We start from the raw sequence: 14995 nt of genomic DNA on the forward strand, positions 1-14995 counted from the left end.
ATATCATCATCAAAATCACATCTGAAAGATGGCGTGTAGTGTGAGCGTATCCAAGCCTCAATTACACCAAAGTGAATCAATTGCACCACATCACAATTACAGTGAATCATTTTGTATCACTTTAGACACAAGGTGAATTGTACCGTATTATTCGGTAGTTGGAAGGAATCGTATGGTATCGTGTCATAATTGGAGTGAATCTTACCAGCATTGGGAGTGAATCGTATCGTATTGCATCAAAATTGGAATTAATCTTATCAATTGCACTGAAATTAGAGTTATCATATTGAATCCCATCTGAAATTAGAGTGAATCATTTTGTATCACTTTAGAAATAAGGTGAATCGTATCGTATCGTTGTGTAGTTGGAAGGAATCGTTTGGTATTGCATTTGAATTGGAGTGAAATGTATCGAATCATACTGTCAATGCAGCGAATCTGATTGCATTATTACTGGTATCGCATCACAACTGGAGTGAACCGTATCATATTGCATTGAAATTACAGTGAATCGTATTGAATCTCATAAAAAATTAGAGTGACTCATGTGGCAATGGATCGTGATCGGAGGGATTGTATTGTTTCGTATCAGAATTTAATTTAATTGGGTCGGATCCCATTAGGATCACTTCAGAATTGGAATGAATCGTATTGCGTCGTAACTGCTGTGAAATGCATCATAACTGGAGTGAATCTTACCAGCACTGAGAGTGAATCGTAATGCATCAAAATTGGAGTGAATCGTAGGGTATCACTCCATCAATGGAGTGAATCGTATGGCATCATAAATGAATTGAATCGTATTGCATTGTAACTGGGGGGAATTGTATCTGATCATAACTGGGGTGAATCGTATTGTGTCCTAACTGGTGTGAATTGTGTTGGCTTTAATCAGCAGTTGGTATTGCATCAAAATCGTAGTGAATCGTAGGGAATCACATCACAATTGAAGTGAATTGTATCACATAACTGCAGTGAATCGTAATGCATCGTAACTGGAGTGAAGTGAATTGAAATGGGAGTGAATCGCATTGTGTCGCATCACAATTGGAGTGGATCATGTTGCATCATAAATGGAGTGAATCGCATCGCACCTGGATAGAATTGTACCCGATCATAACTGGAGTGAATCATATTGTGTCATAACTAATGCATTGGGAGTGAATTGTATTGTGTTGCATATTGGAGTGAATCGTGAAGTGAAGTAAACAAATTGTATCGCATTGCATCGTAACTGGGGAGAATTGTATCCGATCATAACTGGGGTGAATCGCATTGTGTCGTAACTGCAGTGCATTGTATTGTATCTCATCCAAACTGGAATGGATCATATCGTATTGCATCGGGATACCCTAATCGGAGTGAATCATGAATGGCGAATAGCGCTAAATTGGAATGTATCGCATGGGGAGTACAGTAGCTGTGTGGTATCATGAATGTGTCGTATTGTATCAAGGTGGAGGCCAGCTAAACAATATGGAAGCTGTTCAGTCGTCATACCCTTGCAGCAGTCTGTTATTAGACTGGCTCACATCAGAAAAGAGCCTAATTGAAGGTGTTGGTGATGGGTGGTCCGGCTCCAAAACAGTCAGCTTTAGCGCTAATTAAGAAAAAAAATAAAAATAATTAACTTGGTGGAAAGTGTCTAAAAATAGCGTTCGCTGTGGAGGCCCATCAATTAGTTTCACCCCCGGGGGACAACAGCATTGCTCGTGCTGCTACTACCACGTAACAACGCCCGCTGATGCAGTACACACACGCACACACACGTGTACAAGGCCGCATGCAAGGACGTCACTTTTGAAGATGTTCTATCTAATTCCAATATTTGAGGTATTGTAGCTGCGTTTGCATAAAAAGATTTTAACTTCATTTAATTGAATATAATTTTTGCGTGAGCAAAAGGCATGGATGAGGGAGTGAATGTGTCCATATTTCCCACACTAAAATGTGTTAATGTGTCTCCTGTGTAATAAAAGCCTGTTCAGTAGTGATACGATGGCGCTATATATCTATTAAATGTCTATCGTCCTTTTCCCCGCCGGAGAGGCGTTCCGAGGCATTAAGGGTACGTCGGCCAGGCTTCAGGGGAGTCTTATCGATTAGTGAGTTGACTTTTGCAGGTACTGCGGCGTGAGTTATGACTGGTGGAGGGATGAAGTCATTGTTCACTCCCTCATTTGGAGAGTATCCTCTCACATAGAGGATCTTTGACGAGCCTTTTTGCAGCCGACGGTGTTTCCCACAGGACTGCAATCTATTTGTGGTGCGGCCCGGTGTGACGTGATCGTCAAATTTGTATAATTGGCTGTGACGCATTTGCAAAACTGGAGTTACAAAAACGTGAAATGCAAACTACAAAAGCAGCGGTCCAAATGTATTTTTGGAGGGCTGCCACAAAATATTTATCTATGGGAAACACTGGCAGATCCTTAAAAACAGCAAAGCACTGCTGTTAACTTCAGGATTTTTGGCGAGTGTTTTTGCATAGGTTGTTAAAAACAGCAGGGTGCTCCTGTAATGTAGAAAATCTTTGACTAGTGTTTTTGTTGTACAGTCTTAAAAACAGCAAAGGGCTGCTGTTATGTAGACAATCAATGACTCAAGCTTTTGCCGTAGGTCCCTAAAAACAGCTTGGCACTCCTCTCATATAGAGGCTCTTCGACTAGTGCATTTGCATAGATTCTTAAAAACAGCTGAGTGCAACAACAGCAGTAGTTTGCTAAAAACAGCAGAGCACCCCTGCCACATAGAGGATCTTTGAGTAGCATTTTTGCAGTAGCTCCTAAAAAAACAACAGAGCATTCCTGTCATATAGAGGATCTTTGAGTAGCGTTTTTGCTGTAGATTCTTAAAAACAGCAGAGCACCCCTGCCACATAGAGGATCTATGAGTAGTGTTTTTACAGTAGATTCTTAAAAACAGCTAAATACTGCTGTAATGTAGAAGATCTTTGACTGGGGCTTTTGTAGTAGGTCCCTAAAAATAGCATAGCACTCCTGTCCTATTTAGAGATTCTTAAAAACAGCAGAGCCCCACTGCCATATAGAGGATATTTGAGTATCAAAGTGTAAAGTGAGTATAAAAACAACAACGCACTGCTGTTATGCAGAAGGTCTTTGGGGCTTTTGCTCTAGGTTCCTAAAAACAACATGGCACTCCTGTCATATCGAAAACCTTTGACTAGTGTCTTCACAGTTGCTCCTAAAAAAACAGCAGAGCATTCCTGTCAAATAGAGGATCTTTGAGTAGTGTTTTTGCAGTACATTCTTAAAAACAGCAAAGCACTCCTGTCATATAGAGAATCTTGGAGTACCATTTTTGTAGTACATTCTTAAAAACAGCAAAGCACTACTGTTAGATGGAAGAACTCGATTTTAGGTCCTAAAAAACAGCAGAGCATTCTTGTCATATATAGGATTTGTGAGTGGCGTTTCTGCAGTAAATTCATAAAAACAGCAGAGCTCCCCTGCCATTTAAGAGGATCTTTGAGTGGCGTTTTTGCAGTGAGATTCTTGAAAACAGCAAAGCACTGTCGTTAAGTGGAAGATCTGTGACTGCTGTTTTTGCAGTAGGTCCTTAAAAAAACAGCAGAGCTGAGATCTTTGTCTTGTGCTTTTGCTGTAGGTCCTCCGAATCAACAGAGCGCTCCCGTCCAATATTAGATCTTCGATCGTCTTGGCCTTCATTTCTGATTTGATTGCTTTATTCATGACTAGCGCTTGATGAAGGTGACGTTATCAGATATGACCGAGCCTCGTGTTGACATTATACGCAAGAGAAGAATAAAATGTACTGACTTGTAGATAAATAAATACGGGTCAGCACATTTGTAGTCCTTCCACGCCAAACAAAATGCTAATATAAACAAATCCAATAAAAAGTAAACCCAAGAAGCAGGAGTTAATCTCATTAACATATCGGACACAAACACAGTCAATTATAGAAGGTAGAGAGGAGGTGAGGTCGGGCCAACGTTGTGATAAGTCCTTGAGAGACTAATGGCCAGTCTTGAACTGGCTTTACCTCCATTAAGAACACCGGCAAGCATTTCCACAACGTAACATAATGCGCTGATTCATTTCCCCCACGCCCTCCCACCCCACGCCAAAAAGGCCGGGATCACTGGGCGTCGTCGCAACTTGCCATTCATCACCGCCTTCTCATTTACATCCAAAAGCACTTAGCGGCCGACTCGCATGCGTCTCGCTCTACATATCTTATGAGATCTTTCTTCTTTCTTTGAAGACGCTGAATAAAACATCAGCCGGCATCATCGCATTACGTCAGGCATCCGTCATCCAGGGGCGGAAGTGTGCACGGGCGGAAGACGTCACGCATGCACAGAGGAAGGAATTTGATTTAGTTTGCAAAAAGTGCGGCTTGCTATAACGCGGCTTGGCAGCTTTGGGTTCCTGCAAAAGCTCCGAAAAGTAGGACAGGCCAGCCTGAATAGATTGCGGTTGACAACTAAATCCGTGCGTAGACGCGTACATGCGCTTCAGCAACACTTTTCAGTCAAGAACGTTCATTTTCCAACAAGCTACGACGTACACAAATAAACAAGGGCCATTTTTAACAAGCTGCATTTTGGCTTGAAAACATCCCCAAAGCTTTAAAACTCATAAAGTTGGCGACAGGAGGAGTCAAACCCCATGAATATTTATCAAGTAAGAGTGTGTTCGCTCGTCACGAGTGGGCTTCCTTATCTCGTTGTTGCGGCTTTGATGACACATAGAAATACGAAAGTGCTTTTTTGTTGTTATGCATTTTTTTCCTTTTTTTGTTTTCTCTGGTGCTTCTTTATGACCCTATGGTCACGAGCTTTGGGTAGTTACCGAAAAGACAAGATCACGGGTACACGCAGCCGAAATGAGTTTTCTCCGTAGGGTGGCTGGGCTCTCCCAGACCCACTCTCGTCCGAGAGAAACGCGGAGTAGAAGCGCTGCTCCTCTGCATTGAGAGCAGCCAGATGAGGTGGATCGGGCATCTGGTCAGGATGCCTCCTGGACGCCTCCCTGGGGAGGTGTTCAGGGCACATCCGACGGGTAGGAGGCCTCGGGGAAGACCCAGGACACGTTGGAGAGACGACGTCTCTCAACTGGCCTGGGAAGTCTGGGCTTCTCTGCTTAGGCTGCTGCCCTCATGACCCGACCTCCGACAAGTGGAAGAAGATGAATGGATGGATGCTTTATGACCCCCGCCCTGCTGACAGTGGACAGTAGCCTTGGGGAGTAAACAGGTGTGCTTCCTTATCTTGCCTCTGATCACGAGTTTGGGCCAGATGACATAGCAAAGAATGTGGTTCTGGCTCTGAATTTCACATTCAACGAATGTGCGCTAAAGTTTTTTGGCACGATACTTTAAGAATCTGGTGTTGAAGGGACCGAAACACAAGAATTTTTAAGTCTTTCTTCCTCTCTCCTGCTGCTTTATGATACCCGCCCTGATGCCAGGGGACAGTGACCTTGGGGAGTCCACGTGTGTGCTTACTTAATTTGCCTCTGATCACTGCCGAGAGTGGGCCAGATGAAATAGAAAAGTGTGTTATGTTTCCGTAAGTAGAGAATTTACGTTGTTCTTCTCCTCTTGTGCTGCTTAATGACACCCGCCCTGATGACAGTGGACAGTAACCTTGGGAAGTAAACAGGTGTGCGATGCAAGTAGGAAGGAAGCGGTAGAACTTGATGGAGAAATGCGATGAATAATTCAGAGCATGGCGTCACGCGCTACCTCTAAAGCTGCCAAACCGTACCTGCGGGCGGGCGAGTATTTGGCCTTTTGCAAGCCTTGAACCTCATTCTTGCTCTTTGATCGCCAGCCATAACAACAATAATACAATAAATAGACATTCACTCAGTTACAAGCCATAAAGTTCAGTCCAATTAAAAGCACATTAAAATCACGGCACGTTGTTGTTGGTCATCTGTTTGATTATGTGCGCTAATAGAATGAAAGACACGTTTACTGCTGGACCAGGACGCTGACTGCTGATCAGTACCCTCGTGTTCTTCAGCGGGAAGAAACCACTGCCTGCTTTTACACAAGAAAAAGTGACCCATGACATGTTTGTACTCCACAACAGAGAGCACCAGGCGTTTATTGGAAGGAGGCATCTATCATGGGAGGCTTTTATGTGTCCCAGGATGCAGATTTGGCATTTCAAAGCAGCAACCAAGCTGCACAAGGTAGTATAAGTTCAGATAGTATCATCTGTTCCGGTCTTTGTGCTTGCTGCATGGCTGTAAGACCATGCAGATGTGTCCCATCAATCGCAATGAATGGGAATCTTTCCAGCTATGTGAACCACTACACCACCTCTACCAATGGCCCCTGAAGTAAGTAAACGTGGACATACTGGGGGGTAGTCAGCGTATACCTTGTACAGCAGTGTGGATTTAGTATCCAGGACAAATGGCTGGCAGCACCAGCGAGAGGCAAGGTAAATGTGTCTTGCCAATCATGAAGCATGGTAGCATGCACGAGTGCTGCTGGCACCAGAGGAGCTGCGGTTCATTGAGGATAACGATGTATTCCAACATGTACTGTGACTTTCTGTAGCAGAAACTGGGCCGCAGGCCACAACACACCTCCAAGATGCAAAGTGCTTTGAGTGGAAAAGGATTTCAGCAGCAACCTGTCCAAGAGGATTAAGGCAGTGATAGATGCGTACACTCAATATTCACACCTAGGACACAATTTTGACAATAATGGGTGTGTTTTGGCTCATTGTCAGTGCGTAGTAAATCAGTATACTACCATATAAGCTGTACACTGACTACTCTAAAGCTTATTGTGTAGTTCTTGGCAAGATAGCATAAAAAGCTTGTTGAAATCTGAGGGCTGTGCTCACTTTTGTCAGACACTGAGATGTGCGTGTGTGAGGGCGAGCTCCGCCCACCATTCCTCATCCCATCGACCGCGTCGAGACGAACCGCACACGCTCGCTCCTGTCTCAGAGCGCCATATTTCCAGGCGCCATCGCTCAGATAGATGTTCCACTTGTCCACCCCCCATCCATCCACTCCAAGCAGAAATAGACGGCGGTGTTATTGCGGAGACGGGGTCAGTGTTGCCGCGCGATGGCGAGATGGAAGGAAGCGCATCACAACACACCCGTCTCATCATCATTTTTGCAGCAGATCCCCTAAAAACAGCAGAGTGCTCCTGTAATATAAATATAATATAAATACTGTAGTAGATTCTTAAAAACAGCAAATGCTGTTGTTATGTAGAAGATGTTTGACTAGGGCTATTTCAGCAGGTCCCTAAAAACAGCAGAGCACTTCTGTCATAACAGAGCTCTTTGAGTGCCGTTTTTGCAGTGGATTCTTAAAAACAGCAGAGCACCCCTGCCATATAGAGGATCTTTGAATAGCATTTTTGCAGTAGTTCCCTAAAAACAGCATGGCACTCCTGTCATATCGAACATCTTTGACTAGTGCTTTTGCAGTAGCTCCTAAAAACAGCAGAGCATTCCTGTCATATAGAGGATTATTGTATGGAGTTTTTGTAGTGGATTCTTAAAAACAGAAGAGCACCTCTGTCATATGGAGGATCTTTGAGTAGAGATTTTGCAATTGATTCTTAAAAACAGCAAACCACTGCTCTGAGGTGGAAGGTCCTTGACTACCGTTTTTGCAGTAGGCCCTTAAAAACAGCATAGTACTACTGTCACATAGAGGATCTTTGATTTGTGTTTATGCAGTAGATCCTAAAAAACAGCAAAGCATTCCTGTCATATAGTGGATTTTGCAGTGGTGTTTTTGCAGTAGATTCTTACAAACAGCAAACCACTGCTCTTACGTGGAAGATCTTTGATTACCGTTTTTGCAGTAGGTCCTTAAAAACAGCAGAGTGCTACTGTCACATAGAGGTTCTTTGACTAGTGTTTATGCAGTAGATTCTAAAAAGCAGCAAAGCATTCCTGTCATATAGAGGATTTTGGAGTGGTGTTTTTGCAGTAGCTTCTTAAAAACAGCAGAGCAACCCGTCATATGGAGGATCTTTGAGTAGCGTTTTGCAGTAGATTCTAAACAACAGCAGAGCAGGACCGTCACATAGAGGATCTTTGACTGGTGTTGTTGCAGTAAATCCTACAAAACAGCAAAGCATTCCTGTCATATTGAGGATCTTTTAGTGTTTTTTGCAGTAGATTATTAAAAACAGCACAGCACTGCTCTCTCCTGTCTCAGAGCGCCATGTTTCCAGCCGCCATCGCTCAGATAGATGTTCCACCCGTCCCCCCCCCCCCGCTTCAACCCCAACACTTCCATCCATCCACTCCCAGCAGAAATAGACGCAGCTCGCGGGGTGTTCCTGCGGAGACAGGGGTCAGTGTTGCCGAGCGATGGCGAGACGGAAGGAAAGGCGTCACAAGACGTACGTTTCAGCCCGCAAATTACTGGTGGATTCATGTATTCTATCAGCAGGCTATCAGCAGGGCTTATTAGCCTCTTGACCAGCATGGATGAAATACATTACAGCACACACACACACACACACACACACACACACGTGGTAAAACGACATTATGTCACGTTCTTTCAAATGGCACTCACAGCAGTTGATCCTTCATGCATGATGTACAGGACGAAACAGCCAATGTGACGCCGCTCGTCATCTTTTGTCTCATTTAGCGCCCGCCCGCCTCCGCCGTGCATGAGCATTCGTCATTTAATCCCGGCGCCTTGCTTTGAAAGCAGCAGAATGTAAAGTACTTTGTAACACAGCGGCGGGAAAGAATACAAGAGAGAGCACTCTGTCACCGCTTCCTGTTTATCTCCAAAGTGTCGCTGTAGCACCTTTTCTCTTTGGATTTGCTTCCACTGGCGCCCCAGGCTGAAGTCCTTCACTGGGCTATTTGCTCTGCTACTGGCCTCGCAAAGGAAAACACTGAGCCCACTGACCCCCAGAGTGTCAATTGCTACAATTTTAAGCTATTCAGCATCCTCTCAGCACTTCTTCTTCTACTCTAACTGTGGCAAATAAGTCAACTAGCAAACTGTGGCAAACTACTCTAAGGACTTGATCTGCAGTAGTCGGCCATTTTGGCTCACAGCTCCTTGGCTCCTTTACAGCTTACGCAAAAGTGACTGTCTAGTGATGTTTTACTAGTAAAATGTGTCCTGAGAGCTGATCATGTGGTTTGTCTTCAGTGATTCTGCTAACCTAGCATGTTGCTGCTGTTAATATGTGAGTCTCATTGTAGTTCGCATAGCTATGCTAGTGCTGCTAACGTTTGTGCCCTCGTGTCCCTCTCCTTAATGTTACGTTGTCGTATGTGACATGTGGCATCTATTAGGTGCAGAGTTAGCGTGTATATGTAAAAAGTGGAAGCTACAGTACACAATAGCTCGTCTTGGAGACACACACAGAGAAACACAGCTCATTAGCATTCAAGCTACAGACACAAAATGGCGTGTTCCCAGTAGTGCTTACAAAAAGTGCTTTTAGATCATCAAGGCTAACACACTTCCAGTGCACCCGTGGCGAGCCTTCAGTGGGGACTGAATGGGTCGCTGAAGTCCCCACTTAACCGATACACCACGATCAGATCGTGAGTCTGTTGTTGGATGTCCGAGCGTGCACAGGTGGCTTTCTTAGCTGCTCAATCACAAGAATAGCGTTTAGGAGTGGGAAGGGCGGGTCGTGGAGTGCGCATGAGTGACAGTCTGGCAGGTGTTTTCTTCCCAGGTGAGAGAAGGAAAGACATCAAAGCTGAGGAGAAAGTGTCGAAATGCTGCGTTAGATGAGCACCCAAGAGACTCCAGTAGGAAGGTCTGGAGTATGAATGGGGGGTGGGGTGGGGTGGGGGTGCGTGTGTTAGTTTCTGTGCAGGTATCTGGGTGGGGGGGCTATGGTACATGAAAGGAAGGTTTGATGTGTTAATGAAGCACCTTCTTTAAGTCTTTCATGCTAACTTTCTTTTTGTGCCTATTTGTCCAACAAATGTTGCCATGAGCCCGTAAAGCACAAACATCATCGCTGTCTAAAGTGGTGGTCCGTGCGCGCCTCCATAATGAACGAGTGTATGTACTTAGAAGCTATCTGCTCCCCCACAAACCGCCCTGCGATCACTCCCTCTTGCCCCCCCCACGTCCCTCTCAAAGGTAATTGCTCTTACCTGAGACACTGTAATGTAGTATTGACCACTGCTAGATTTTGATTAAGGGGCTGTAGTGCAGAACGTGTCTTTAATGAATAAGCATTCTTTGCCTGCTGCATGACACCCCACTCTGGGGTACCGCTGGTAAAATGGGCTGGGGGGCACAACAGAATATGAAGTGTTCTGTAGGGTGTTCATAATTGTTTACTATTCATTGGGTTTTTGATTGCTGAGAGTAGCCAGTAGGGCTGCGGTGTCCAAAGTGCGGCTCGGACGCCATTTGTGTTGATTTTATTTTGCCTCTCATGGAATATTCCATACACCTCCGCTTCTCCATGTCTACTTGCGATAGAAGGTGTGGTGTGCTTATTCCTGCCTAGGATTAGAAGGCATGTATCTATGTTGTTGACGTCCACATCCACCACCCTTTGCTTGCAGAAAGCTGGCCCCCTGCTGCTCTGTTGAAGCAACATCATCTTGCTCTCCTCCTCTGTCATCGGCAGCCCGAGCATGAGAGCTGCGTGTAATGTGGAGCCCAGTCACAATCACAGAATTCACGTTCTGTTCCAAATCATCAATTCTGCACATCATTTGCAATATAATTCAATCCTTTTTGTCATTTTGCTTCTTATAAAGTGCTCATGATACCAAAAAAGTTTGGAAAAAAACAATAACAAAGTGAAAGTACTCACTTAACCGGCCGAACGGGCAACATCTTGGTTGGGACGTCACTACCAGAACACGTTCCGGGAACACAGATTCATACACACACAACCATGGACTCACAGCAAAGCCAGGGAAGTGACGTATTCACAACAATAACACAATAATAACATTCACTGGTATTGTGTTGTGATAACTGCTGTATGATATAACACACACACACATAAAAATGGCCACAAGTATGTTTTGTTTTCTTTGACTGTCAATAAGTGACCCTGACAGCTGCAAAATGAAAGACCAGTGATCAGCGATGGCTGCTTATTTAGCCCTGGAATGAAACCCCGTACTATTATTTTAAGATTTCTAGAATAGATTTGGTCAAAAACATGTATTTACTTCCTGAAACTGACAGATCAACTGCAAGAGAGGCTAGACAAACGAGTGACAGCAACCAGTCGCAAACACAACCATGAACGCACTCGAAGAAAGTGACATATTCACAACATAACAACATTGATTAATTCTATGTTGTGAGGCGTATGATATGTTTTTACTGGCAGTGATAGCCACTGACAGCTATCAGCTTGCTCTATGCACACTGAAAACAAGACAAAACGATTGCTGTTTTGCAAGCAATTTGGCATGAAACGCCATATTATCATGTAAGTGTTGCACGCTACGACAAATAGCACATTAGCCGCTTAGCTGGTGTGTCAGAACAAGCTAGATAGGAATTAGCACTGCATTAGCGCCATGAGCACTAGGCTGACTAGATTGACTGACTGCCACCGCTCAGCGCCGAACCTTTTCAGCGTCAAAACTCACCAAGCATCCGCCTTAGATTTATTGTACAGTGTGATGGACCGAAGCAATAAGATACAATTGCAGGCGGCCGTCCCAAAAAGGGAGACAGCTCAACTTCTCTTGCCTCCTTCCAAAGATGTCTGCCAACTTTCAGTTTAGAATCGTCCATACATGGTCCAATCTCCAGTCGGCCTGGGTCACCATGGCAACACATCCCGGGCTGGCTGCATTGGTGCTTTCCTGCTCATAAATATCTCCTAGCACCCTAGCGCGACATGGACTGTATGTGTGATTGTGTGCGACACTTTCAAGATGACCATTTACACTTGTGTCCTATGCTACAACACAACAGTGATACAACTATTAGCATGCAGAAATATAGCGGTAAAAAATCAATATATTGATTTGATCAAGTGTATGTGTGTGCTAGCAAGGATGTGTGTATTTAGCATGCTAATATATAACTAATTTATCCTTTCACACCTTGGCACGCTTTTCCACAGTCCGGCGTCTTGTGGGTTTGTGAGTTTTTATTTCCATCTGCGGGGCAGTATGAGAACATTTGTCCCACGATCACCTGACGAGGCGACCGGTGTCTTTAGGAAACGTCAACAAGCTTACTTCGTCTCCTCGAGTGTTCAGGCATAAGCCTTCAACATGAGTGGGTGTAATGTAAATAAATATATAACAAACAACGGAAATTTGCAGAGAAGTGGAGCATAATGCGTTGTAGTGAAGGAGACGTTCCGGGTGGGGCTGTCTGGTTCTGACGCCACTTGCTGCGCCTCCTCCAGACACGGAAGAAGTGACGAAGTTGTAAAATCAAGAAATAAATAATATCTAACACAGGAAATATGCCTTCCATGTTATTTTCGGTGAGATATATACCATGAACATATATATATATAAGACATGAGCGCTTCAAGGTATCCTCTTTCTTTTTCAGCAAGACTCTTCTTCACTTCCGGAATGTGTTTTTGTTAAGCACCTCCTGTCATCGTGGCGTTTATCTCTTATGTAGTTCAGCCTGTCTCCCGGCTGTCTTCCATGTTGGCTTGCTCTGCATTCGCTGCAACAGAATCCTTTTTTTTTCAGCCCATTTTGTTGGTGGTCAATAACTGTCGGCCTTCTAGCTTGTCTCGCTAGCAATCATCGGAAATTGTCCCTCATTTTTTTCCACCAGTTAGCTGCTCCGTGGTGTCAGCAAACAGATCTGGAATTACGATGGAGATCTGTGTTGGGGAAAAAGAAACTTTTGAATCAGTGCAGATCTCTCTTCAGTCCGTCCGTCCTCACAGGAAGTGAAAAAAAAAACAAAAAACGGAAGTAAAGACCTCGGACACGCGGGAAATGTGTTTTTAGTAGCTTCAGTCACTCTTATCGGAAATGCTTCAATTATTCACTTGGATGGCTGGCGGGTGTGTGTGGTCTACAAAAGCAATAACCAGCTGTGGCTGTAGGAAACCTCCTGATGTCGTTTTTTTAATTGACTCCACAACATGGCAGTATCTACGCCATTAGTGGTCAGCATCCAGCAGCTTTTTTTTACCTCTGCCTGCGCTTTAAAATGGTGCTTCTCAGCCCCTGTGTGTTTCGCTTTCATCAGGCCTATAAAATTGGGTGGTCTTGCACCCTTGTCTCGGTACGGTCCATCGCTTTTCCTTTTTGTGCGGTCCATGTGTGTGTACGTCATGGATGTCTCTCTAGAGCAGCAGCTCTGCTATAAACAAATGCCGTTGCCCTAAAATGGCGCCCGCGGCCCACAATGCATTGCACGGTCACATGCAAGTATGGCGAGATTTTGTCTTGGGTGCGTGATCCAAGATGGCGGCGGTGTAAACAAACCGGACGGTATTTTAGCGAAAATTGTGGATGTTAACTGAAAAACACTGTAACCGGGGTGGACGTTAACCGAGGTACCACGGTGCATTATCTCTCTCTTCTGGGCTTTCAACAGACCTCGACGACCCGGTGGTGACGGTGCACCAGAGCATCGGGGAGGCCAAAGAGCAGTTCTACTACGAGAGGACGGTGTTCCTGCGCTGCGTGGCCAACTCCAACCCGCCCGTGCGCTACAGCTGGCACCGCGGCCGAGAGGTCCTGACGCAGGGCTCCGACAAGGGCGTGGAGATCTACGAGCCCTTTTTCACGCAGGTAAGACAGACGCAGCACGCTGTGGGACGAGTACTTGCGGATGTATGCTTTACTTTTGTGAAAAAATGAACAAACTTGAATAACAATAGAAAGAAAGCAATGCATTGCATTTGTTTAGCACTTTTCTTAGCACTCAAAGTATAAAAAATTAGATCAAGAAGGTTAAAAAAAGTATAAATTAATTATTAGTAATTAATCATTATTGATAATGTATCATTTACTTTATTATGGATTTGAATGGAATTAAAAATCTAGTATTCATTTAGTGTATTATTTCATTATTTATTACTATATTAAATTAATTTATAAATGTATTATGTGTAAAAAGAAGCCATATATTGTACTGAGCACCCAGAACAGAGCTTTCCTATGTCGTAGTCATTTCTGCTTCCTCTTCTATGGTTATCATCACTTTTTAAAAAAATCTGTCATAGCTAGCTCTAAACATCAAAAAGAAAAAAACACGCTTTAAATGCTAAATTTTTGTTTTTGCAGATACCATACTATATAATAAGATAGTATAATATATACTTTTTATATACTCTATTAGCCAAGCGCAAACCCAATTCTTTTTGAAGGAAATTTGACCAAAGCAGTGTAATTATAAGTAGTAAATATTATTATTATAATCATGAGAATAATAGCTGTGTGCAGGCATGTTGTTGGCACGACTGCAGCAGACAGTGTGTGCCGCTGACTCATGTTTTAATCCGCCGTCGCCCCCCCGACGCATGGGAGTCAGGCGGATCAAAGGTTCACATCCTCATCACAGGCTTCCAGGCCGAGGATAATGGCCGACAGGCCCGGCAGGAATACATCCCCGGCGAGAGACGGCTGCTTCAGTGGAGAGGAACCCCTGCAGAGCCCATCAGTGCTGTCGCCTATTGACTGGAGAGTCATCTTGGCAGCCATATTGAGCCGCCGATGACACATTAATTTTCTTTTCGGCGCGCCAGTCGTCATGTTGAACGCTTACCACCTTTTGAAAGTGTATAAATATTCATCTCTTTGACCTTTTCTCGCGTGGAGTCGCCGGCCGGTTGATGTGGCTCTCGCTTGCACACATTTGCATACCAGTGTGGTTGTGGTCCGAGCTGCAGGGGGAAACGAAGATCCTGAAGCTGAAGAACCTGCGGCCGCAGGACTACGCCAACTACAGCTGCATCGCCTCCGTCAGGAACGTGTGCGGCATCCCCGACCGCAGCGTCATCTTCAGGCTCACCAACAAGACAGGTACCCCGGCAACGTCTTTTGCAACAACCGCAA

The 14995-nt window shown here is 44.5% G+C and overlaps 1 protein-coding gene across 6 annotated transcripts in view; it reads left to right on the plus strand.

Annotated features, from left to right (window-relative positions):
- The window catches only part of LOC129171932 (MAM domain-containing glycosylphosphatidylinositol anchor protein 2-like), a 215218-nt gene that overhangs the window by 83075 nt on the left and 117148 nt on the right, over positions 1–14995 (plus strand). For 4 of the 6 annotated variants that reach the window (XR_008566863.1, XM_054761096.1, XM_054761100.1 and 1 more), the window contains exons 4-5: positions 13533–13728; positions 14826–14962. Coding sequence is in view for 5 of the 6 variants with exons in the window: in XM_054761096.1 (XP_054617071.1) it covers positions 13533–13728; positions 14826–14962 (333 nt within the window). In the remaining variant the exon portion in view is untranslated. Of the gene's footprint in view, positions 1–13532; positions 13730–14825; positions 14963–14995 lie in introns of all 6 variants that reach the window. The other 2 variants (XM_054761097.1, XM_054761099.1) reach the window with 1 other exon arrangement.

The sequence above is a fragment of the Dunckerocampus dactyliophorus genome, chromosome 19 (genome assembly GCF_027744805.1).
Source record: "Dunckerocampus dactyliophorus isolate RoL2022-P2 chromosome 19, RoL_Ddac_1.1, whole genome shotgun sequence".
NCBI lineage: Eukaryota > Metazoa > Chordata > Actinopteri > Syngnathiformes > Syngnathidae > Dunckerocampus > Dunckerocampus dactyliophorus.